The 27,054-nt window shown below is 38.5% G+C and overlaps 1 protein-coding gene across 5 annotated transcripts; it reads right to left on the bottom strand.

Annotated features, from left to right (window-relative positions):
- Positions 1-27,054, bottom strand: LOC132380166 (myosin-4-like). Of its 5 annotated transcripts, XM_059948820.1 has the most exons (39): positions 26,851-27,054; positions 26,605-26,748; positions 26,353-26,509; positions 26,200-26,227; positions 25,995-26,109; positions 25,465-25,557; positions 25,251-25,314; positions 25,049-25,147; positions 23,774-23,877; positions 23,546-23,684; positions 19,505-19,623; positions 19,249-19,398; positions 17,416-17,586; positions 15,699-16,002; positions 15,521-15,591; positions 15,176-15,263; positions 14,850-14,967; positions 14,603-14,726; positions 13,062-13,198; positions 12,706-12,961; positions 9,896-10,138; positions 9,480-9,656; positions 9,250-9,395; positions 9,076-9,166; positions 8,583-8,972; positions 8,374-8,500; positions 8,162-8,280; positions 7,304-7,500; positions 4,319-4,502; positions 4,055-4,220; positions 3,207-3,331; positions 2,788-3,096; positions 1,713-1,916; positions 1,481-1,606; positions 1,230-1,400; positions 1,041-1,145; positions 837-932; positions 589-717; positions 1-24 (listed from the first exon to the last, which is right to left on the bottom strand). In XM_059948820.1, the coding sequence occupies exons 1-39, from the start codon at positions 27,052-27,054 to the stop codon at positions 1-3; spliced, it is 5,814 nt and encodes a 1,937-aa protein (XP_059804803.1). The 5 variants fall into 5 exon arrangements, with proteins under 5 accessions (XP_059804803.1, XP_059804799.1, XP_059804800.1 ...); XM_059948816.1 differs by lacking the exon at positions 1-24 and having other exon boundaries at positions 559-717; positions 26,605-26,730; positions 26,830-27,054; XM_059948817.1 differs by lacking the exon at positions 1-24 and having other exon boundaries at positions 559-717.

Genomic DNA, 27,054 nt, shown 5'->3' with positions numbered 1-27,054 from the left:
TTATTCTTCAGCTTTCACTACCATCTGTAAAATAAAAACTTACCACTTAACAACCAAAGGTCCAACAATTGAACACTATAATAGGAAAGTATTTATATCTCTCTACAAATTCCTACTATCACTTCTGGATAACCACTATATTTATAATTGGGATGTGTTCACAATACAAAACAATTTCACCTGTGCAGTCAAGTAAAACTGCTCTGCCCCTCCAGAATTGTAGCCTAAATCAATATCAGTGTGAGATTCCACAGAAAGAAATTTCGCATACACAATGCCTGGGATCACATCAAATCTGGTTTACAAATCCTTAGCATTTCAATTAATGTCACCTATCGCTCAACTTTTTAAACAAGCGAATGTTTTGTTTGTTTCAGGAAAGAAATGGCTGTGTTTCCCTGTTCCTCTGGCGTCCCAACAATTCCCTCCTGAGCATCATATCCAATTCTGCCTGGTTGAATTCACATTTGAACTACCAGCATAGTTATATCCACAGTTAGGATATGTTGGTCTACATCACATAGACTAATGAGCACAAGATTACCATTTGTTGCAGTATTACTTAACATTATTAAGACATTGAATTACCTTAATATCACGGCTTTTAGCCCGGAGCTTGTTAACCTGGGACTCTGCAATGTCAGCACGCTCTTCAGCCTCCTCAAGCTCATGCTGAACTTTTCTGAATTTAGACAGGTGAACATTAGCCTGTTCTTCCTGAAATGATATAAAAACGGTTAAGCTTTGGCATGCATTCAAATATATTGTTTTTAATAAATATTGCACTTATTAATATATACCTAAGTATCTAAAACAAATCACCAAAAATTACTTACAGATTCCTCTGTTTGCCTCTTGTAGGCTTTAACCTTCAGTTGTAATTTGTCAACAAGATCTTGCAGCCTCAAGAGATTCTTCCTATCTTCTTCAGACTAAAAGTAGTGAAAAAAAGATTGATTGTTCGCTATTGCAAACATATTCAATGGCAAGATATCAGTGCCAATAATTTTCAATGCATTTTATAAATTTGAATTCCCTACCTGATAGGTAAGCTCCTTAACCCTTCTCTCAAACTTGCGAGCACCTTTGATAGCATCAGCACTACGCTTCTGTTCTGCTTCATATTCACTCTCCAGTTCACGGACCTGAGGTGGGACAATATTGATACGAGGAAATGAAACCTCTGCAGAGTTCGAGTGAGTAAATCGTGCCTCATTAGTTTTACATACCCTGGCCTCCAGTTTCTGGATCTGCTTCTTTCCTCCTTTCAAGGCCAGCTGCTCAGCCTCATCCAGGCGATGCTGCAGATCCTTCACCGTCTGGTCAAGGTTCTTCTTCATTCTCTCCAGGTGAGCACTGGTGTCCTGTTCCTTCTTCAGCTCTTCAGCCATCATGGCAGCCTTACAGTAATTACATGTAATATATTTAGTCATATAATCAGCTTAAATTATCTAAGAGTTACATTCAGTATAAAACTTACATCAGTAATTGCTTTTTTAGCCTTCTCATCAGCATTTCTAGCTTCTTGAATAGCATCTTCCACTTCAGATTGAAGGTGGGACATGTCTGCTTCCAGCTTCTTTTTGGTATTGATCAGATTGGTATTCTATTATAAATGGGAGAAAAAAACACCCTTCAATAACCTGGGAGAAAAATTGATTTTTTTTTCATTCTTAAACAATGGTGTTCAAATCTGTCAGGCACCAGTGTACCTGAGAATGAAGAAGCTGCACACGTTCACTGGCATCAGTAAGTTCTTGTTCAGCCAGCTTGCGAGCTCTTTCTGTTTGTTCCAAAGCTGCCCTCAGTTCCTCCACTTCAGCTAGAAGAAGATTGTTTCTGCGTTCAGACATAGCCAACTGTTCCTTGAGGTCTTCATTGCTCCTCAAAGCTTCATCTATATGTAACTGTGCTTCCTTAAAAAAGGGAAAAAATGTTTTAACTAGATGGTAGTTTTGTACACTTTATCAAGCCATTCATTAACACTGTTACTAAAGGGCAGAATTTTCTGCTGAGTTATTTACAATATATTTGCCACTGAGAAACAGATAAAGAATGCACTTAATTCTTGCCTCTGTCTCTATGTTGACTTGCTGATATGTAAATATATAATACAAATTGGAAAAGCCTCATGTGGGGCAAGACCTTCTGCAACCATGCAGATGGGTAAAAACCATCCAACCTTGAATCTGCTGATCTAAACTTCCAAGCCTGAGAGGGACTTTGAATGCTTCTGACTATCCCTGATATTCTTGTTAACTAACTATATTATGAAAGAAGTAAATATAATGTAACTTCTGAGAAAAAAATTGAAATCCTTTTAAATAACACATTAAAACTATTGTAAATAATTGCTATATTTATAATACCTTCAACCTCAAAGTTATACACCCCCTTGCAAATAAATGGTTCCAGAGTTCTTGTACCAGCTCTGGCACAGGTTCAACAAGTAGACTCTCCAGTGTAACTATTGGGAATTAAGCAAGTTTGCACTCCATTGCTGGACTCTGTAGGGAATCTAACATTGGACTGGATCGGTAAAATCAGTGGCTTAACTCAGCCAGCAAGTGCAGGACCTTCATGTTCAAACAAGAATCTTGAATCTCCTGAAGTTTCTGGTGGAGATGGAGATAAAAGTTCTGGCAGCTACATATAGATTTGCATGCATGTTGCAGTAAACTCTAGTCAAATATCTTTTCACCTGCAGAATGCTAATTCAGTTTCAATAGTTATTTCAAGAAGGTGATGCAACGTGACGAAGTAATATGTGCATTAATTTGCTCATACCTTAAGTTGAGCCTGTACATTCCTGAGATGCTTAACAGCTTCTGTTGCCTGACGATTTGCATGGCTCAACTGAATCTCCATTTCATTCAGATCACCCTCCATTTTCTTTTTTATTCTTAGGGCATCATTTCTGCTTCTGACCTCTGCCTCCAATGATGTCTGCAGAGTTTCTACAACTCTCTGATTGTTCCTCTTAATTTGATCAATTTCCTCATCTTTCTCAGCAATCTTTCTGTCAATTTCTGACTTTACTTGACTTAATTCAAGCTGGATACGCAGCATCTTGCTTTCTTCATGTTCAAGAGCTGCCTGCACATAAAGAAAATGTTTAAACAGTTATTGAAGGCTGCAGATTACACTCAACATTTTTCAAAATGATGTAATCTTGTCAATGATAATTCTAACCATTACCAACATACCTCTGCTTCTTCCAAAGCACTCTGGATTTCAGACTTATCGGTTTCTGCCAACTTCTTAGCCTTTTCCATCTCATGCAATGCTTTACCACTTTCTCCAAGTTGTTCGGTCAAATCGGTAATCTCCTCTGAAGAAAAGAATATTTGCAGTGAAACAGCCATGTCATCTACAACAATCCTTATCACATGTTTTGGACACATGGAGTTTGTCAGCCGTGGTTGGCAGCTCATCTAGGAGAAGGAAAACTCAGATCTCAACCTTCCACTGCCTTGTGGCTAAATGGACTCATGGGGAAGGCTTCAGGAGTAAACCCTGAGGGAAAATTCCAAAACTGGAGTCCCTACATTGAGTTCAATGCTGACTGGCAACTCCTGCGATGCTGCTGGTACCACACTGTACTGGTCTCTTCCATTCCTTTGGTTCATTAGATATGTGGAGAGGGGGAGCTTGCTACATGGGCAACAGCTTGCTCTCCATATCAGACTGCCCAGGCTTCCCTATCTAGACAGCAAGGATGCAATATCCATCATCATCTCCAACCAACGGCGGCCCCCACTTCACCTTATCATGTGCTTTAACACAGTGAAATATTCTATGCTTTAACATGATAGTTTCACCAAATAAGATTTGATTCCAAGCAACTTAAACTTGTTTAGTCATGTAGGGTTTAAGTAGAATATTAAAGAAATTAAAGGAGCTAGAGAGGCAGGAGACAGATTGTTTATGAAATTAATTAGAGAGCTTAGGGTTTTGTTGGAGACATGGCCAGAAATGTATACATCTACTAAAATCAGCAATACAGAGGAGATTATGATAGCCAAAACTCAAAGAACTTTGGAATATAACATACGTTGAAGATTCTTGTTCTCCCTTTTCAGTGTTTCAAGGTGATCCAAGGATTCTTCATAAGCATTCTTCATTTTGAAGAGTTCAGTACTTAAAGAACGAGACTCCTTCTGAGATGCTTCCAATTCAGACTGACATTCCTCGTATTTTTGTTTCCAATCTGCCAGGATCTGACAGCACACAAGAGTAAACAATTTTCCATTAATCATGGATGAAACAGGATCCAATTTTTCATCTTACTGATTAATTTCAAAAATATGATTTATACCTTGTCAAAGTTCCTCTGCTTTTTATCAAGAGCAGCTGCAGCTGCATTAGCTCGCTCCACATCAATCATTAGATCTTCAACTTCATTGTGAAGTCTCTGTTTGGTCTTTTCTAATGAGGCACATTTAGAATTCACTGCCTCAATGTGATCCTCAGCCTCTTGAAGTCGCTGGGCAAGTTTTCTCCTGGGAGATATCAATACACGCAAAATTGAACTGCAGCAACATTGCAGAATATTGCACAAACTATTAAAAATATAAGCACTTCTGTTTGTTTGCAAAGAAATTGAATTAATCTTGACTAGACAGAGTAATGCAGAAAGTTCTGTTGTCCATTTTACCATCAAGATGACGCATAGCAGAAAGTGTAACAAGATTTACAAGAATGACAATAGCACTAAAATGTAAACATCAAAAGGCTTACTTGAAGAAATCTCTCTCCAGTTATCATCAACATATTACCTGCAGCCAAGTCGAGTTTATTGTCATTTCGACCTGATACAGTACACAGTAAAAACAAAACAACTTTCCTCCAGGACCCTGGTGCTACATGAAACAACACAAAACTACACTAGACTATGTGAAACAGCATAAGTCTATGCTAGACTATGTAAAAACAACATAAAAACTGCACTAGACTACAGACCTGCACAGGACTACATAAAGTGCACAAAACAGTGCAGGGCAGTACAATAATTAATAAACAAGACAATAGGCACAGTAGAGGACAAATTACAATATTTAACATGCAGCATCAGGGGTCCCAACACACTTGACAACTGCTGTTCTACCATAAGGAATGCCTACCATTCAATCCCTGGACTTCATTTTGTGAAATCAGACCATCTGGCGGTCCCCTCCTACACACATACAGGCAGAGACTAAAGAGCAAGGCTCTAGAAGTAAGGACGATGAAGAGGTTGTCACAGGAGGAGGAGGAGCATCTATGGGATGCTTCAAGTCAGTGGACGTGGCCATGTTCAATGACTATCAGAGGATCTCAATGAATACACCACAGTTATGTTGGGCTTTATAAAGCCAGTCACAGTGAAGTATGTCCTGTCAAAATCATTTAGAGTCTTCCCCAACCAGAAGCTCTGGATGAAGCAAGAGATCTCAATCTGCCGACAGCCAGATCAGTGATGTTCAGGTCTGGAAACCAAGAGATCATACTAGAGGTCCAGGTATGACTTCCAGAAAGTCACTTCATATGTGATATGACAATTCTGGACTAAAATGGAATCACTGCAGGATGCTCAAGAGTTGTGGCAGGACTTGAATGCTGTCATCTCTTACAAAGTAAAAGCAAGTGGCCAATGTGACAATAAGGTTTTGCTCCCAGATAAGCTCAATGCCTTTTATGCTTGCCTTGATCAACTAAGCATGAAGACACCTTCACACACTCCCACAGCTGCTAATGAGCCTGTAATTTCAGTCTCTGAGGCGGACGTGAGAGAAAACTCTGGAAAAGCATCTGGCCCAGTTGGGGGATCTGGCTGAGTACTAAAGGCCTGAGCTGATCAACTGACTAGAGTGTTAACTGATATCTTTAACATCTCACTTTGGCAGTCTGAGGTACCCCCCTGCTTCAAGCAGGCTTCAATTATACAGGTGCCCAAGGGGAACTTGGTAATCTGCTTCAATGACTATCATCCAGTAGCACTTACATCCACAGTGATGAAGTGCTTTGAGAGGTTGGTGAAGAAACGTATCAATTCCTGCCTGAGGACTGAATTAGATCCACTCCAGCCTACACTGCATCACAACAAGTCAACAGCAGATATCATTTCATTTATTCTTCACTTAAACCTGGAGCACCTGACGGTGAAGATGAATACATCAGGATGCTCTTTCTCGACTACAGCTCTGCATTCAATACTATCATTCCCTCAAAACTAATCAATAAGCTCCAAAACTTTCGCCTCAGTACCTCCTTGTGCAACTGGATTCTCAAACCTCCACAATCACCATCAGCACACATGTACCACAAGGTTGTGAGCTTAAACCCCTGCTCATACTTATGACTGTGGGACTAAGCACAGTTCAAAAGTCATATGTGTTTGCTGATGGCACCATTGCTGTTGGCTAAATCAGAGGTGTGGATCAATCAGCATATAGAAGGGAGATGAAAAATCTGATTGAGTGATGCCACAACAACAACCTTTCAATGAAAGTCACCAAGAACAACGAGTTAATTATTAACAACAGGGGCAAACCGGAGGTCCATGATAAAATGAATTTCAGGGTTGTATATGGTTTGAACTTTCAATTTTGTTCAATAATGGGGCTTTTTAAATCTCAAAAGCAGAAAACTGAGATGTGAGGATGATGTGCAGAAGATGTTTCCTCTTGTGAGAAAATATAGAACAAGGGGTCATTGTTTATAAGTCCGGAATTGCCCATTTAAGACAGATCAGAATTCTTCAGAATATTTTTTCCCAGAGCAAAAGCAGAGTATCCAAATATTTTTCAAGTAGGAGTGGATAGACTCATGGCAAGTAAGGGGTGAAAGGTTATCAAAGGTAGGCAAGAATAACACAGTCACATTAGCCATGCTCTTAATGAAATGGCAGGCATGAAGTACTTACTCCTGCTCAAACTATGCATGCTGAGAAGTTTGTAAGCTGATTAAGAGATTTGACAACTAGACATAAAGAATTTTCCACTGATGGTAAATCTACAACAAGAACCTGTTAAGTTCCTTGTTATATTTAATCATCAATAAATCTGTAAAATCTGGTAATGCTTCTTTAGCCAGAGAGAACTCAGAAAGTGGATGGCAGGGAATAGTTGAAACTAAAAATCTAGGTAAGTTATTGGAAAGTAAGATAAATACATGAGGCAGAAACTAATAGATACATTGATAGGATCAGATATCTGAAGGTGATGTGCATCTTAAAAAAATTGGCAAAGACTTTGGGCTAAATGGCTCATTTTAAGCTGTGTAAAAAAAAAGAAAAGCAAAGAATGGGATCATTGGAATTTACTTCGCCTCTTCCAGTTCCTCTGTACGCTGGATTGCATCAGTTTCATATTTCGTTCTCCACTGAGCCACCTCGCTGTTGGCCTTGGACATTCCACGTTGGAGCTCAGCCTTTGCCTCCATCTCCTCTTCATATTGTTCACGGAGCAGATCACAGTCATGGCGGGATGACTGAAGAGCATGGGCCAGAGCATTCTTAGCCTTTAAATAAGTCACAGATACAGGTAAATAACTGAGTGGAAATGTTAAAACAATGTTGTGTTCTCAGAATGCACATTAATTAAAAGTATTTAGGAACCATCATAACCCTTGGGAAAAAGTTTATACGGGTCTTCCTTAGGCTACAAATGTCTAACTTAAGTATATGAGTGAGCATTTAGGAAACCAACAGGTTGGATGAGGATGGATTTGTTTGCAATTGTAGGGCTACAGGCATCTTTTACCAGGTGGGAAAGGGACATTTCTGATCTTCCACTAATTTGATTGTGCTTCTTGTACTTACTGTGAATGCCCACAAAAAATAATCTTGGGTAGTATACAGTGAGATATATGTACTTTGAAAATAAATTTACTTTGAATTTTGAACTTTGCCTATTCATAACCTGAAAATTGCCTGTATCCATCAATATATTGTATTACATTGAATGTAATAACCTGTGGGTAATAATGTAAGAGTAAAATCAGTCAGAAAAGGCAGATTTCATCGTCTTCACTTAATCATGTCCTGTACTTGCTAATCAACTGATGGCAATAACATGCCAGATTATCCTGGATAAAGCTTGGATCATGCACTTGTTATTTCATCTAACAGTTTGCCATGTTATCTCCTGAGCGGAGCAACCAAATTTGCCTGAAAAATTACCTTCATTTCTTCCTCCAGCTGTCTCTTTAGCTCCTCAATCTGCTGAGCAAATGCTTGCTTTGACCTTGTCATTTGAGAAACCAGGGATTCCTTCTCTTCCATTTGTCGTGCAAATTCACCTGAAAATTAATTAAAATTCAGTTTTAATACAAAAATAAAGGATGCAAATGTTAAGATGTAACTGTTGGAAATTCCTAGTTTTGTTGTGTTACCATTTTCAGTCTGCAGTCGAGCTTTCTGTGCTGATAGATCATTAATTAACCGCACATTGTCATCATTCTTTGCCTTAGTTTCACTAAGTTGGTCCTCTAGGGTACGACAGAGCTTCTCAAAATTTGCCTTGAAGGAAACAATTGTCTATTAAATTAGAGACCTTGATTAGTTCTTTATGTATTCAACTCTGAAAGTTTTTAGAACTTACTTTAGCTTTAGATACAGATTCCATATTACTGGTGACATCATCAATCTCCATCTTCAGTTCACTCTTTTCCTTTTCTAGCTTTTGTTTTACCCGCTGTAGACTGTCAATCTGTTCCCCAAGTTCTGCCACACTGTCAGCCTGCTTCTTGCGAAGAGCTGCAGCTGTGGCTTCATGCTGGAGGGTAGATTCTTCCAAATCACGCCGCATTTTCTGAAATTCCGCTTCCCGTTTCTTGTTCATTTCGATCTGTACTGCAGTTGCTCCACCAGCTTCTTCCAGTCGCTCACTGATCTCTTCAAGTTCCCGAGAAAGATCGGCTCTCTGTTTCTCAGTCTTAGCACGAACAGCACGTTCAGCTTCAATCTCTTCCTCAAGCTCCTCAATACGAGCCTACAATATATATTTATATATTTTAATAGCTGCATGATGGAATTTAGTATGGAACACAAAATGTTTAAGATATCCAAAACTTTGTTCTTGTAATAGGACTTGCCTGAAGTTCTTTAATTTTCTTCTGTAGTTGAACACCTAAAACTTGTTCATCCTCAATCTTGCTTAGAAGTTGGCTAATCTCAAATTCTTTTCTGTGGTGCAAATAGATTACGTTAATGTCTTCAGAAAAAAATTATGCAGTGTGGCAATTTAAGCCAATAGCAATAATTCTCACTTTTTCAGCTTCTCTTCTATTTGCTGCTTGTCATTTTCTAAATCCATTATTGTTTCCTGGGATAGTTTCAGATCACCTTCAAGTTTTCTCTTAGACCTTTCAAGATCCATCCGAAGCTTCTTCTCTTGCTCCAGAGAACCTTCAAGCTGATTTACATTGATTAAAAGCAAGTTTATATATTCAAAGAAATTTTGGAAAGAAATGATAGTTCATTTTGAAAAGACACTTACATCATCAACTTGTTGTTCCAGCTTTGACTTGGCTTTGGTCAAAGTGTTGACTTTGTCTTCCTCAGTCTGTAGATCATCCAGGGTCTGCTGGTGGGCCTCTTGTAGGGCCTTCTTTTCTTTTGTTAACTTGACAATGGTTTCATCAAGGCTTGCCATTTCCTCTGTAAGATTCTTGACCTGTTTTCATGACAGTATGTATCAATTAACCCTCCAGCTACTGTGGGTAGAATAGCCGATTAAAGTGAAATATTTTATTGTGAACAAATGAAAAATAATCTTTTTAATCATCCTGTCAAAATTTGGTATTACCATTTATATGCTACAGCACAATAATTAATTATGTACTTTTTTATTACATGGCACACACACATCTGGAATATGAATATAATTATGTTAAAATTTGATGCTATTTTTACCTTGTTTTCTGTGGCGTGTTTCTCCTTTTCCACTTTGGCTAAGGTGAGCTCCAAGTCATCAATGTCCTTCTTCAGTTCTGAACACTCATCCTCCAGTTTCCTTTTTTTGGCCGTGAGCTCAGCATTCGATTCCTCTTCATCCTCCAGCCTTTCATTTGCTTCTTTCAGTTTAGCCTCAAGTTGAATTTTGTTCTTAATGAGCCCCTCACATCTTTCTTCAGCATCTGCTAGAGTTTCACTTTCCTGACAGTGAAAATGTGCATAGTTACTACTTTTTGTAAAGTAAGCATAGATATAAAGCAACCCTAAGGTGTGAATTTTATTTTATACAAGACAAAGCTGAAACAGTTGATTTGACAAAGATCTGAAAGAAATACAACTTTTCAAATAAACCTATTATACCACTAAATTACTGTGTGTTTCCAGCAACCTGGAAACTCTGTCACAGAGAAATAGGAACTTCTGCAGAATAGCATCTATGGAACAGTCTTAGCTACCTTTGGGAAGAAGACATCAAAAACAGATGACTGGTTCAAAGCCAGATTCAGGAGGTATTCCACCGTTCCTCCAACCCCGTCATTGAAACCAGACATGTTGCCCTCAAACTTTCACCAGTTGAGAGGAACCTATATTTTCTCAGGGCTGCTAGAAGTAAAGTTCAGCAAACTGCCAGTCACTATGCCAATGAGTACTAGATGCAACTCGGTGAAGACATCCAACCTGCAGTACTGATAGGCAATATCGGGGGTATGATTGTAGGTATAATGGCATCAAGAAAGCTCTCAGCCCCTCTCAGAACAAGACTGCTCCTCCCAAATCCATCAATGAGGATGTGCTCAGAGACAGGAATAAGTAGATGGAGAGATCGGTAAAACGTTACTCTGACCTCTACTCCAGAGTGAATACTGTTGCCAGCTCAGCCCTGGATGCCACTGAGTGTCTGCTGACAACAGAAGAGCTAGATGCAGAGCTGACTCTAGAGGAGCTCAGCAAGGCCACCAGTAGCGTGGTCTCAGGGAAGGCACCAGAGAATAGTAGGACTCCCTCTCACCTGATTAAGCACTGCATACCTGCTCCTGTGTACCCTCTGCACGAAGTGCTGTGTCAGTGCTGGCAGGAAGGAACTGTACCATAGGATATGAGGGATGAAAAGATCATTACATTCTACAAAAAAAAGGCGAGAGAAGTGACTATAACAACTAGAGGGACATCTCCTTCTTGAGTGTTGTTAGCAAAATCCTCACCCGAATCTTCTTAGTCCACATATAGAAGTTGGTTGAAGTTGTCTTCCCAGAGTCACAGAATGGCTTCCATGCTTTAAGTTCAGCTGTGGACATGATTTTCTTCCTCTGCAAACTCCAGAAGAAACGCAGAAAACAAAAGAAGCCCCGTTACATTGTATTTATTGATCTCACCAAGGTATTTGACCCAATCAGCAGAGACAGGTCTTTCATATCCTTTCCAAGGTTGACTGCCCGCCAAGACTCCAGAGCATGATTGAACCCTTCCACAACAACGTGAAGGGGATTGTGCAGGACAACAGCAGCTCTTCAGAGTTCTTTGATGTAAGTGGCACCAAACAAGGCTGTGTTCTCATCCCAATGCTCTTTGGGATCTTTTTTGCCCTTCCCCTGCATTTGGCATGGCAACAGATCTCCTCTCACACTAGATCAGAAAGGAAGCAAGGAATTTGGTCCAACTACCAGCCTGAAAAAGACAAGATTGGAGGCATCACCACTCTTTACCGTTGGATGTTGTTGATCACCTCACATACCTGGGGTCCATCATCAGTGATGTAGAAATCAACAAGCGCATCAGTAATGCTGCAACAACTCTTGCCCGCCTCACCAAATAAGTCTGGGAGAACGCCAAACTTTCAGTCAAAACAAAGGTGACAGAGTACAATGCTTCTGTCACCAGCACGTTGCTGTACAGCAGACAGACCTTGGCAAGTTGGACAAAATGCTCAACACCTTCCATTTAAAGTACCTTTGTTGCATCGTGAGCATCTCCTGGAGAGAGTACCCATTGCTAAAGTTCTCTCTCAAGCCAGCCTCCCTAACATATACAACTGCTCAATAGGCACAAGGTGGAAAAGCAACCTAAAACCATACTTTAATTCAGATGAGGAGAATTTCCTGAAAGTAGCAGAAGACAACAACCCCATAGAAAGGAACACAGCAGCTGCAGCAGAGTTGAGACCACTTACAGAAGCAACCTTTGCAACAGAGACTGCCACTCTTGCACTGGTCTCATCAACCACAGATGGTGCTGCACCAAAAACATAGACAGCTAGTATGCAACATCCGTGGTCGACCTTGACCAACAGAGGGACAACTGTGTACTCCAATTGTTATCATTTTCTTGTTTTTGTTGCTCAGTGATGTTTAGCTTCTGAGTTCTAAGATCCATTCCACCCACATAGCTTAGATGAAGCAATCTGAAGTTTACCACATTTTTGGAGTCCATGTGAAATGTATTAGTTTTCTTGATCACTCGTTCGAGCCTCATGTAGAATTTCTCTTGGTTTAATAGAAGTTAAAAATACCGCACAAAGGTTTTATATGAATAATTGATATAAAAAGTGGAGTTTCCTTATCAGACTTAACAAAGAAACTGGTCAGTACAAATTAAATGTGATAACTCATTTGGCTGACAATTGGACAAATATATTTCATCTCCTTAATAAGTGCAAAATTATAATAATGTACAGTATTCATTAAATTCAACAAGAACTATTAAATACTGAAATAGTTTATAACGTATATTGTTGATAAATTATTTGCAATAACTTATCCAAGAAAACATACTGCCTGCACTTGAAGAGCCAGGTCATTCTTCTCTTGTACCAGGGATACCATTTTCTCCTCTAGTTCTTTCCTCCGTGCTTCAGATTTGGCTAGCAACTCCTTCGTTTTCTCAAACTCTTCTCTCATGGTCTGCATTTCCTTTTCAGATTCAGCACTCCTCAGAAGAGGTTTGATCTTGAAGAAGAGTTTCATCCATGGCCAATGCTTGACGTTCATGAATGCACGGATGTTGTACTGCACCGTAAATACTGACTCCCTGGAAAAAGTAGTTACAAAGTCAATTGCACACCAGTGGAAATTAACACTTATCATTATTTAAAACAAAGCCCATCAACTTGTAGGCAAATGCATTTTACCTTCTCTCCATCATCCGCTTGAATTCAACTCTCATGAGATATCCGCGGCTGATGGCTTGTAGGCGAGTCATAAGTAGGGCCAATTTGTCATCCCTCATCTCCTCAAGAGCACCCAGGAGGCCAGCTTTGAAAAATACCTTCAATGGAATGAACAGCTTCAGATTGTGACCAGGTGTCATTTTGTTCATTATAATATAACAGGACTATTTACTTTGTATATTTTTAATTCACATAGTGGATGTGAGTTTCACTGGCACAGTCAGTACATTCCCTATCTCTAACTGAAAAATGTTAATTCACCATTTTCCTGTATCACTTCAGACCTTCTGGTGAAGGTAGAAAGCACTAGAATTCAGACACAGTCTGATTATAATTTCAAATCAATATAACATATGACTTGGAGGGGAACTTGTAGGCACTGGTGTTCCCATGCATCTTCTATCCTTCGCCCCTTTGTGATTAGAGTTTGAGGGAGTTGCTGGCAAGGAAGTCTTGGTGAGTTACTGAAATACATTTTGTTAGTGGTGTACAATTCAGCCACAATACATAGATGGTGAGAGAATTATCATCTCGGATGTTAGATGCTGTTCCATTAAAATAAGATTGTCTGGGCCACTGATATAATTATCGATATTATTGGAGCTGCATTCAGATGAGTGCAGAGTATTCTACTATATTTTTGATGTGGTTGAAGACTCAGGAAGCGAATCACATGCCACAAGTTCCCTAGTTTCTGATCTGCTTTTGTAAGCACAGTTTTTTATGTGGCTGGTCCTTTTTTGTTACCATTCAACAGCAACCAACAGAACACCCATGATCAGTAAATGGCTGATTGTAATTAGTGTCTGGCTGTCCGACCTGAGCTTGCCAATGAGTTGGTTTCAGATTGGAGCAGGTGTAAACTCTGATAAATCATTTAGATTTGAGTACGTTCAGGCAGTAGTAGGGTATATCCTGGACCGGATGATATACTTACAATTAACAGATGTGAATACAGTGCTTGACATTTATGACTGGAGATTTGACAGAGATATACAAAAGCTTGAGGAGTATAGATAGGGTAAATACAAGCAGGCTTTTTCCACTGAGGTTAGGTGGGACTACAATCAGAAGTCATGAATTAAGGGTGAAAGGTGAAAAGTTTAAGGGGAACAGGAGGGCAATCTTCTTCACTCAGAGGGCTGTGAGAATGTGCAATGAGCTGCCAGCACAAGTGGTGCTTGTGAGCTTGCTTTCAATGTTTAAAAGAAGTTAGGTACGTGGATGATAGGGATATGGAGGGCTCTGGTCCCCGTGCTTGCTGATGGAAGCAAATGTCCATTGGAAATGTCATTATCCATCATGGAAAGGAGATGGTCATGGCTTGGCACTTGGACAGTATGAACGCACTTGTTTGGCATGCTTGAATGTTAGCAAATTTTACCCACATGTAGGTGTGAGTTGTAACATTTTCTGAAGAAGTGAAAATTGAGCACTGTGAAATTGTCAGAAAACATTTCCCACTTTTCATAGATGGAAGACCAATATAAATCACGTCTTACCTTGGTATGACCAAATTTATATTGTGTGCGATCAATATCGATGGAATCCAAGAGTTTTTCAGATGCCTTCTTACTATCGATGAACTGTCCTTCAGGAATTGCACTTACATTCAGAATCCTGTATCTGTTCATTTTAATACAGGAGCATTTAAAAAGGTAAAATTTTAAGCTACAATTCTTTTGTATAATTTTATTAATAATACTTGTAACATTTAATAATTCTGTATTTTATTTTAGCAAAACACACCTTTGCTTAAAGTCACCATAGAGAATTCTGCTTGGAAATCCCTTTCTGCAAATTCTAATTCCTTCCAGCACACCATTGCATCTGAGCTGATGCATGACTAGATGATTATTCATGACACCTAGGATATGCAAAAATTATTTTTAAAAATTGGCTTCTTAAAAATAATAATTTCCCATGACTTAGACACATAAGTAACATCTAGTAAAATTAAACTGATTTCAAATTCATTAGTGAACACAAAAAGATTTTGGAAAGCTATCAGAAATACTGCATTTCACTACAAGATATGTTTTTTTTAAAATATTACCATAATCTACTTCAGTTACCTGGTGTTTTTGTTTCATTTGGAATTATACATCGCACAAAATGCGGGTGAGTGGACCTTAAGTTAGTCATCAGTTTATTCAGATTTTCCTGTAGATGACAATACAATTTCAACATTTACTAGCAACTTTATGGTTATATATTATATTGTACTATATTATAATAAATTAATCAATATTCTAATTATTGTTTTAACAATATTAATGCATATAATAAGAAATTTGGGATTATTTAATGTGCTTCTTACAGAGAAACACCATTTTCTTTCTTTGGTTAACATACTAACACCCTTGAATCTATTCACCTTTTCTCAAAAACACAGAATCCTGATATAAAAATAAACATACCCTGAAAAGAGCAGATACAGTTTGGAAAGATGAACCCTTCTTTTTCCCTGCTTTCTTGCCACTAATTTCAGCTGCAAATAACATTTTCAGAAATAAGTCATTCAAAAATGATGGACAAATTATGTCAATTTGTTAGGATATTCTTCAATACAATGTTTGTGAACTGATCAAATCATACCTTCTGAGGTATGGGTACTGTATAGTGTTTGCAAGAGTTTCAGTGAAGCCTTCTGGTACAGTGTGACAACAGTTTCATTGAGTGGGTCTTTGTTCTTTTCCAACCATCCATTTACATTATAGTCTACGGTACCAGCATAGTGGATCAACGCAAAGTGAGCTTCACCCTTTCCTTTGGGAGGTTTGGGCTTCTGGAAGTTGCTTGTCTTTCCAAGATGCTGGTCATACAGTTTATTCTTGAAAGTTATGTCTGTGGCCTTAGGGAACATACATTCCTCTTCCAGGATTGAGAATATCCCCAAGGGCTGTGGAACAAAATAAGCATTTATTGGAATATACAGTCAATAAATTACAAGCATAAGAAGCAGAGTCATCTGAGATTTTACTGCTCTGTGCCTATCTCTTACCAATATTTACCCATTCATATGCAGAAGACAGGGCTGACTTAACCTTGAGATTCCAGCATCAAGCAACAGGACCTTAAGTACCTGCAGTGAGGTGGGAATGTCTGAGGAAGCCTTTGGAAGCCTTTTAGAATTAGCAAAGTCCTTCTGCTGGTCATGCCAGATGTGAACCATACAGGGTTTATTAAGGTTAGAAGTAATTTGGAATTATTAAAAATGAAGGAAATTACAACTTCTGGAAAAACTTACACTTGGTTTAGGAGTCACTTCTTTGTTTCTTTCTTATGCAGCCCCTCAGGAGTGAGGTTGATACAGCTTTGTGAGATCTGAGATGGCTGAAGGAACCAGTTTGGAAATGACTAAGTCTTTCACAGATGGGGACAAACTGGACAGATGAGTGGTTCATTAGTAAGGTGGAGCGTTCTCTGTAAGTTATGTAGGGATTTTGAGTACTCCCATTGTAAATCCTCACAATACTCAATATCACCATAATGTTCCTCTCTACCATAAGTTGTCCTGAGGCAGTGATTTCCAAGGGACTGTGGAGACACTGCAATTCTTCAGTGAAGAATTGAAAATATTCATGAATCTGACCACCTGGTCATCACTTCCCACAACACAGATGAGAACAGAGTGTCAGCTTCAGGGGTCTGGCAGAGGGCATGTGACAGAGGACATGCTAGCCCGACAGAGCCTTATGGTGGGGCATTATAAATGAGAATAGTTTTAAGGAAAGAGGTTGGAAATTTTAGGGGATATTAGAAGTTACTCCTTTAGACAGCGAGTGATTGATATCTGGATTGTGCTGCCAGAGGAGGTGGCAGAGTAAGATACAATTACTACATCCAAGAGGCATGACTAGAAGAATATGGCCAATAAGGAATGACCAGAAGAATATGGTCCTAATGCAGACAAAAATAATTACTGTAGATGTGCAAAACAGTAGGCATGGGTGTAGTGGGCAAAAAGGCCTGTTACTGTGTTGTACAACTCTATCACTTAATGGCAATACAGGGCGAAAAGAATCTGAATGCTGGAGAGGCTGCCCAGGAGAGAGCACTAACATGGATTCCTCAGCGCAGCTTGGTAAACTTCAAGCTTCAAGCTTGAGACCAAACTTAAGTTTGAAAATGTCTGGCAGACTTTGGATAGAAAGTTTGGAATTACTGAGTTTGCTGCAAAAACTTACCAACACTTATACTAAGAAACAATGGCAGTTTCTCACAGATCTGCCAGAAATTTCCAGAAATAAACTGTGCCTATTGTGCCAATTATTGGCATTACGTCGTAAGTACAACACACTTTCTTTCCTACCTTCTCAATGAGTTCAATGCAAGCAGCCAGATCCATCCCAAAGTCAATAAATTCCCATTCAATTCCTTCCTTCTTGTATTCCTCTTGTTCCAGAACAAACATGTGGTGGTTGAAGAACTGTTGTAGTTTCTCATTAGTGAAGTTGATACATAACTGCTCCAGGCTGTTGAACTACACACATAAAGAAAAATATTGCTCTATTAAGTAGCTATTTTTGTTAAAGTCATTAAACTAAATGACTTTCTTCTCATTTTTCTTCAACAGTATAATGGAATCTGGATGAATAGATAGGTTTTGTATTTAATATCCCACCTAAATTATTCTACCTCCGCTGAAGTATCTAGCTGGACTATCTAATGAACTCCATTAAATTTGTAAAGAAATTAAACACCATTTTTCCATCTTTAATATATTAAATATCCCATCATATTTTCCCATTTCAAATGCACTCTTATTGTGCAAATTTCCCATGCAAGTATAGCATTCTACAATTGCATCCTGAATATCATACAACAATATCACCAGCAGGTGGGTACAAATATTGGGTGAGAATTCTGACATTATTATGGAAAAAGTAAATTTGTAATTCATGTAAAGCTGATAACATTATGTAGATTGAATAACATCTGAACATGGATTATAATATCCCTTAGCTTCTAATCTCATTTTAACATAAATTTACTCTTGGTCTTAAAAATATCATCTTCAATAAACAACTTAGCAATGTTTTTTATTAAAAATTCTTATGTCCACTTCTAAAATAAACTGGCAATATAAATTTGCTGACATATGAATGAAATCATGTATTGAATAGCAAATTTCTTGATCTTCTAACAATTCCAAAGAACATTAATCCCATTAAGTTGAGTGTGATTATTGATTTAATGCCAAAAATAAGGTAGACTTTGTACAAAGTCAATAAACAACAAAGGACTAGATAAGAATAGGTACACGATGCTGGAAGAACTCAGCAGGTCAGGCAGCATCCGTGAGAAAAGAGTAGCCAACGTTTCGGGCCGAGACCCTTCATCAGGAATGGGGGGGGGGGAATGAGAGGGCCGAAGCCCAGTAAGAGAGATAGGGAAGGGAGAGGGTGAAGGGCTAGAGGCGCCAGGTGGAGAACCAATCAGAGGAAGGATAAAGGGGGGAGGGGATAAGCATAAGGGGATAAGAACTGTATAGGTAAAGGAGCAGAAAGTTGAAAGGGGAGAGAGGCAGAGAGGAACCTAGGATAGGGGAAGGAGGAGGAGGAGGGAATTACTGGAAATTGGAGAATTCAATGTTCATACCACCAGGCTGGAGGCTACCCAAACGGTAGATGAGGTGTTGCTCCTCCAACCTAGATAATCTGTTTCCGTGATTTTACTGAGATCATCCCTCAGTCACTGGGGAAAGAAATCCTCTCATTTTCCTTCAATAGTATAAAGGAATATGAATAGATAGATCTTGCATTTAATATTCCATCTCCACTGAAGTCTCTAGCTGGACTATCTAATGAACTCCATGGTTCAAAACCAATAAGGACCTGTGAGAGAAGCATGTGAATGGCCATTGAACCACGACCAACACAATTTATTTACAAACAGCATAGCAAACTCCAAGTGAAGAAACTGAAGAATATAATTCTAGTGAAATTATATTTATGCTCTAATTATAAGATTGTATTACAAATGTAGACATAATACTCTGTAATGAAAATGTTTTTAATCAATAAAAGTAGATGCTTTCCAGAAAAATGAAAATTATTTATGTATTAGCACCCCATCACAAAAGATCATTATCATCATACAGATAGAGAAGGTTAAATATTCCAATAACTGTTTTATCTCTTACATCAAAAATTTCAAAGCCAGCAATGTCCAGCACACCAATGAAATACTGCCTGGGTTGTTTAGTGTCCAGTTGTTGATTGATACGCAGTACCATCCACAAGAACATTTTCTCATAGACAGATTTTGCAAGGGCACCAACAGCATTGTTCACCTATCAAGATAAATATACATTAGGTGGAAAATACTCGCCTACAGTTTTATATAAATCTGAACAGTTTCAGAAGAATCTCACTTTAGGATTAGGAATGAATAATTACCTGCTGTACTGTCTGGCCCTTTGTCACATATTCATTGCCAACTTTTACTCGTGGGTAACACAAAGATTTGAGCAACTCAGCAGAGTTCAGACCCATCAGGTAAGCAGCTTTGTCAGCCACTAAATAGACAAAAGTCACAGTCTTAGAATGTTACAACACAAAGAAAAACATCTCTGCCCTACAGGCCAAGTAACTGAAACACTGTAAGGTAGCCAAGATGGTAACACAAAAATAAAACATTACAACTGTTGGAAATGTGAATTAATAAGAAAAAACAACAGAAGTTACTGGAAATAATCAACAAGTCATGCATCAACTGAAGAGAGAAAAACAGTTAATGTTAAAATCTGAAACATTAATTCTGTTTCCTGCTTCACAACTACTGCCTGACTTCCTGAGTATTTCTAATATTTGGTGTTTAAGTCATGCTACACTTGTACTGATGATGAAAACAGGACAAGATGTTGACCAAAAATTTGCAGCTCGGTCTAATATCAGGAGTGCAAAACTTGCACATATGAGTGATGTTTTGGAAAACAAATCTGTTGACTGTAGACATTAATAGAATGGCAGCGCCGTGGTAATTAGAATTCATTCTGTTGGAGTCTGAGGTGGTGAGGAAAAAGACACAGGAACATATCTGATGTGGTAGGATACATGGCAAGTGGAGTGGGGGAAACACAGGTTTCTTTGACTGCAAGGCCATTGACACCTGAACGCAGTGGAATAGCAAGGTAAGACAAAGCACAACAATATTCATTTACACACCAAATAAAAAAAAGCAAGGAAGGTATGCTACAACTGCTCAAAACACTGATAAGGCACAGATTTGTACTCCATAAATTCAGGTCAACATATTGCAGAGATGATGTAACAACACTGAAGAGGTTACAGAAGAAAAATACAAGGATATTGCCTGCAAGTTTAGCTGGAAGGAATTGCTGTGCAAACCGAAATTATTTCTTTGGAAAAAGAGTTGTTGAAAAGGATATCTAATGGAGGTATATAGAATTGTTTCATGTGAAAACAAATGGCCTACATAGATCAATAACTCAGGGCCAAAAAATCAAGGTAATTGATCAAAGGGAGAAAACTGAAGGTAGATATTTTCTGTTGAAGTTCTTGGGGACTGGAATTCACTGCTTAAAAGGATGATGGAAGCAAAAGCTCTCATCACATTTAGAAAGTGACTGGATGAACATAATAGGTTATATTCTGACCACAGACCAAGAACTTGGAAGTATATTTAAACAGAATGGTTGCTATACCCAGATGAAGAGTATCCCATGTTGGTAAAAGGAGTAAAAGGAGAATTTGTAGAGGCTCTGACTATAAATTATTTGTCATCCACAGGGATGATTATCAGGAATTATCCAGAATCTATTCTGAAGAAGCATGTAAACCTTCATATATGATGGCACAAATTAATCAGGATCACTGTGGATTTCTCAATTGAAAGTCATTTCTGACTAATGTTCACATTTTTTAAGGAGGGATCGGGGGGTTGATAAGGGTAATGTTTTTGCTTTTGACAAGGCCCTATAAGACAGAATAGACTTAAAAGGAAAAGACAATGCGAAACAAAAGGCAAATTAAGTCAAAATTTATGTTGGCAAGTTGAAGCAAAGAATAATGGTACATGGGTGTTTCATCCAACTAAAAGACTATTATCAGTGTTTTCCATAGGAAAACAGTGTTTATATATTCCACGTAGGATCTAATGAAGCACAGCAAAAGCTCCATTATCAGGCACTTCATTAACAGGCACTTCCTTTCAACCAACAGTTAAGAGGCAGCACCAAGAACATATGGGGGCAGCAGTGAGGTAACACCTGGTCCAACAATGGGACAACATTAAGGGAGCACCCAGACCGGTATTGGGACAGTACTGTGAAAATGCCCAAGCTAGAGAACCCAGGTCAAAGCTGAAGGAGACTCTGGGTTACTATTGGGGCAACTCTGAGAGAGTAGCCAAACTGATATTAGGGCAATAGAAAGGGAGTACCAAAGCATCTTGTGATTTTCATTTTGCCTGCAGGATGGTGCCAGATCACTGCTGAGTACTATAGAAAATGTATTTTATTTCTCCTATCCTTTAATATTTAGTATTAATTCCCCATGAATGTCAGAAAGCAAAACCTTAATTTAATATTAATAACTTAATATTATATAATTTAATTTGACAACCCTTAATATAATATAATATTTATAATATAATATAAATATAATTTAATAATCCCTAAATGTGGGGTCAGCGATAAGGAAACATGCAGTGGATACAAAAGTGGTTGGCAGTGAGGGGGAAAGCTATAGATATCAGATGGTCTGGTCATTTGAGCAGAAGAGTAGCAAATGGAAATTAATCTAGTGAATGGTTAGGTAGTATATTTGGGGAGGTGTAACAAAGGAGGGAAATGTACAATATATGGGAGGCTATTGAGAGATGTGTGGGAGCACAAGGACATTCATTTATACAGTGTATCCATAGATCCTTAAAGATAGCAGGTTTGGTTAATAAAGTGGTAATAAAGATATATGAATGTTTTCATTTATTAGATACTACATGGAATATAAAAGCAATTAGATTATGTTAGAATTGTGTATGAATTTAACTGGGCCAAATTTTAAGTCCTAGTCATCACATTACAAAAAAAGATGCTATTGCATTGGAGGGCATGCAGAGGAGGTTTATGAAGATGGTGCTATGAATGGAAAATTGTAGCTTATATGAATCACTCGGTGTTAGTGTTGTTTAATGTGGAACAGATAAACCTGGGAGTTGGCTTAGCTGAGGTGCAGAAAATTATGAGAAGACTAGTCAAAATAGGTAAAAAGCACGTATTTCATTAGCACAGGTTTGTAAAGCCAAAGGGACCATCAGTAGAAGGACCAGAGGAGAGATGAGGATTTTGCTTTCTACCCAGAGGATCGGAGAGGGAAAGGTGAGGTTCAACTTAATGCCTAACTAGGATCAGAAACCCACATCTCCTTTAAAAAATTACTTAGATGTGTACCCGAAGAACTATGGCTTGTAGTGCTATGGACCAAGTGCTGGAAACAGCAATGAGGATCAATACGACCTTTGTCAACATGGACACGATGGGCATGAATATTTTCCATCTATGTGGTAGTTATTTAATGATTTTGTCAGTCAGCATGATCATAAGGAGCCAAAAATATCTCTTTTGCAGTACAAGTTAGTATGGTTCTATAATTTCAGGAAGACTAATTGTCCCACCAACCTGGCTATTTCAATTATATATACTTAACCTATTCTTTTTTGATATTTCCTAACAGACCATCTCCCATCATAATTTGTGCTGCACATGACAGATCTGTAAACCTATAGTGCAAAAACAAAGTCTCCTCATTTTACATTACTCTTTTGTTCATTTGCCTTAAGTCTATAATCTTTCATTCTGTGCTCTCTGCCACTAGAAGCACTTCCTCTTTATTCCCTTTAACCAAACGTTTTGTTGCTTTCAACAGCTTTTTCAAATCCCAACTCCTTGATTTGTTTCTACTTTAAGAAAAACTTTAATATGCTGAACGTTTGTGGTACTAGCTGTGGATCTTTTCTGCACTATCTTATCATTAACAAGCAGAATTTGTGCAGAAGTAGTACATTGACAACAGAAGTGAAAGAGGATGACATACGCTAAATATTTTCTCCTTCTTACAGAGGGCACAGTTATATTCCATTATACCTACAATTAAATTGGCCCAGACAGATGCTGACAAGCAAATATCATGTGTAAACTTATGAAGAATTCTACAATGAAAATAAAATTGTGGAACAAGAATTGCTAATTATATGGATTTATTTTAAGATAATAACAGAAAATGCTGGGAAAACTCAGCAGGTCACCTGTGGAAGGAGAAAGCGCCAAAATCTCTTTTATCAGACCTGAATTGTTGAATCTGTTTCTCATTCCAGGTGACCTGCCAAGTGTTTCCAGCAGCTTTTGTTTTGAGTACTGATTACTAGTATCTGCTGATTTCATCTTGATTTCCATCAAATTGAAATTCATTTAATTTTACCTTCTGAGCCATCAGGCTCAGCTTGTTCCTCCCTTTGCTTTTGCTTGAACTTCAGGTTCCCATAGTGCATTACTGCACCAGTGAGTTTATAGATGCCTACCTTCTCTTCAGCCGTGAAGCCCAAAATGTCGATGGCTTCCTAGAGACCAGAAGGAGCAACCAATAAATGATAGCTATGCCAGCAAATTGTGGAATATTAAATTCACAGCCATAATTTATATAACTTACATCAGTAGCCATCAGTTCCTCACCATCGTCAATACTGGCCACAGAAATCTCCCCTTGGCTAACAAAATGAAAGTCATAGGGATTGTTGGTAATGAGCATCAATTCTGAAATCAAAGAATGGATTTAGATCACATGCTTTTCAAATCATGTATCTTATATATATAAAACACATAATCAACGTAATATGATAAATTAATTAAAAAGTTGCAGACCTGTTTCTTCATATTAATCCATTGGGTAAAGGCTTAATATCTTTTATTTGTTATAAGTTAATGACATTGAGGTGTGCCCCCTTTGATAAAATTAGAACTGCTTGGGAGCATGATTTAAATATTTCTTTATCAGACGCGGTCTTGGATTCAATTCTTAAGTCAGTTAATTCAACCTCTTTACATGTTCACCACTGTCTTTTACAGTTTAAGGTTGTACATAGGGCTCACGTGTCTAAAACTAAATTGCCACAGTTTTATTCAGACATTAGTCCTGTTTGTGACAAGTGTAAAGGGGGAGAGGCTTCTCTTATCCATATGTACTGGGCTTGTCCTAGTCTAGAGAAATCTTTTTATCCTTATCCCATATTCTTAATTGCCACTTAGAACCTAATCCTCTGATTGCCCTTTTTGGTACCTTAGGTGAGGCAGACATGCATTTGAGTCTGACTAAACGTCGAACATTATCTTTTACCTCTCCTTTGGCTAAATGCTTAGTTCTCCTTAGGTGGAGAGATGTTACCCCACCCACTCATGTTCAATGGCTTAATGATATTATTCCCTGTTTAGACCTTAAAAAAATTCATTAGTCACTTTTCAATTCGGACATAAATTTTCAAAAGGTGTGGGAACCTGTTCTTGAATTCTTTCATATCTCCCCTTTAGATTAAGTCTATTCTTTTTAATCCCTTACTTTCAGCTTTTTTTTCTCTCTGGAAGTTTTATGGTTTCTTCTTGGTGGGAATTACATAATAGTTTTGGTACTAGGCATTATAATTCTTTTTTAAAAATTTATATTTACAGCTCTGTGGGGTTGAACTCTCCGATAGATTTTTTTTACATATTGTAATAGTTGGTCTGGAGTTCTATAGTGGGAGGGTGGGGAGGATACTAACCTTATATGATTTTATTCTGGGTGCTGTTTCCTTATTGTCATGAATTATATAATTGATATGCTTACTTTGCATTGTATTAATCTACACTTTGTAGCTGGGTTTTCTGTTTGTAGTTGGTTTGTAGAAATGCATAAAAAATTAATAAAAAAGTTAATATTATCACTTCTTACCAATAAGTTCTGGCTTCTTGTTACATGTAACCTGATAGAAAATGTGGTAACTTCGTTCAGCTTTAAGCTGGAATGTCACCCTGGACTTTTCCAATAGATCTGCATGAGGCACACAGCAGGACATCAAGAAGGATGTTTTCTCCAATAAACTAACAGTGTTTCAAATGTTATTATGTACTTTTGAAAGAGCTGAAGCACTTACAAGTTTCAATGTCAGCTGAGGCCAGTTTTCCTGTGGTTCCAAAGTGAATCCTAATGAATTTACCCTTAAAATAAGAATGTTAAAATATGAGTTAGTAGAAATACCTGAGTATTAGCTTTGCAATTGACTATTATTTACTTGTTCTGTAGCTTATTTTATGAGGGTGATATGTAAATAGTTTCAATACTTCCTGTTTGCATTACTGCACACTTACAAAGCGAGATGAGTTGTCATTTCTCACTGTCTTGGCATTACCAAAAGCTTCCAGCAGAGGGTTAGCCTGGATGATTTGATCCTCCAGTGTTCCCTGGAAGTGTCAAGTGCCACGTATTAGTAGTGAAACATCTGTCCCATCGGATGAGCAAACAGTGTATCAATAAAGCCTCGCAGATATGAAATACTAAAATCACACCTATCAACAAAGGTAACCATGGCGCATTTAGATGACATCAGTAAAATAGGGACCGGAATAAATCAAAATCTCATTTGAACTGTCCTGCAGAGAGGGGAGTCAGAAGTTGTGGGAAAGTTGTTTTAACTATTTGGATAGCTGAAGCAGAGACCATCGCAAGGTTTAAAAGTTGTGTCACAATCGGCTAAGTCGCTAGTTAGCGGGAAGTGAGAGATCATGGTCACCACCGACACCCTGGGTCATCATCGTAAGATACAACGGAGCTGTGATTCCCGTGTAACTCTACGCGTAATCCTTTAACGCTGATTCCACAACAACGAACTTTGGTTTACCTTCAGCGAACTGCTGCTCTGCTCTTTTTTCTTGCCTTCGCCACCGGCCGCAATTGATGCGAAGTACTGGATGACACGTTTGGTGTTCACAGTCTTCCCGGCACCGGATTCTCCGCTGGAGGTAGAAAGCAGAGAACTTAAAAAAAAAGTTTAAAATATATTTCCAGTTGTTAAACAGAAATATGCGAGAACTCAAAAATCTTACGTGATGAGAATGGACTGGTTTTCACGATCTGTGAACAGAAACCACATGCGTAAGTGATAATACACAATACAACATGCGTTTTGACGAAAGTGAAAGCTAAATCTTCGTGCATTAAGAGGATTTTATGCAATAATTGCAAAGTGACCATGTTACCGGTTGCCATGAACTGATAAGCATTATCAGAGATGGAGAAGATGTGGGGAGGAGCTTCCTGACGCTTCTTGCCCCTGTAGCCAACCACGACTTCGGGATTGTAGACTGGCAACCACTTGTAGGGGTTCACAGTGACACAGAACAACCCGGAGTAGGTCTAAAGGCAGAGAAAGCAAACGCAACATTTGCTGTAATATTATACAAAATACAATATTGTGTCTGTGTTTTTACTTTATCAGAAATTTCACTCACGTATATCATCCAGGCTGCATAACGCTCTTTGAGGTTAAACAGTACAGCTGGCTCGCTCAGATGGGTCATCATGGCCATGTCCTCAATCTTATCGAACTTTGGGGGGTTCATTGGGAAGACCTGGTCCTCTTTAAGAGTCACGGTCTGCAAGGTAACCAACGGATCGTTTAGTTATTTGGAAACAAATTTGTGATCGCATCTCCACGAAATCCAACCAGAATTAACTTTTCTAACTACTGTACGTGCCTGTTTCTCTTGGGTTTCCACAACCACTTTGCCACCTTCTCTGCTCTTAATGGTGCCCTTAGTGAATTCATTCTTAACGTCGACGCAGAAGCATGCAGTTTTAGCTTCGAAGGGTCGATTTTGGGCTTCGATTCTTTCTCTCTCCGGCTTTCGCAGGTATATTGCGGCCTCCCCGAAAACGGCCATTTCAGCGTCCCCACTCAT

Source organism: Hypanus sabinus, chromosome 23 (genome assembly GCF_030144855.1).
Source record: "Hypanus sabinus isolate sHypSab1 chromosome 23, sHypSab1.hap1, whole genome shotgun sequence".
Taxonomy (NCBI): domain Eukaryota; kingdom Metazoa; phylum Chordata; class Chondrichthyes; order Myliobatiformes; family Dasyatidae; genus Hypanus; species Hypanus sabinus.
This window is presented reverse-complemented; position numbering and strand designations above follow the sequence as displayed.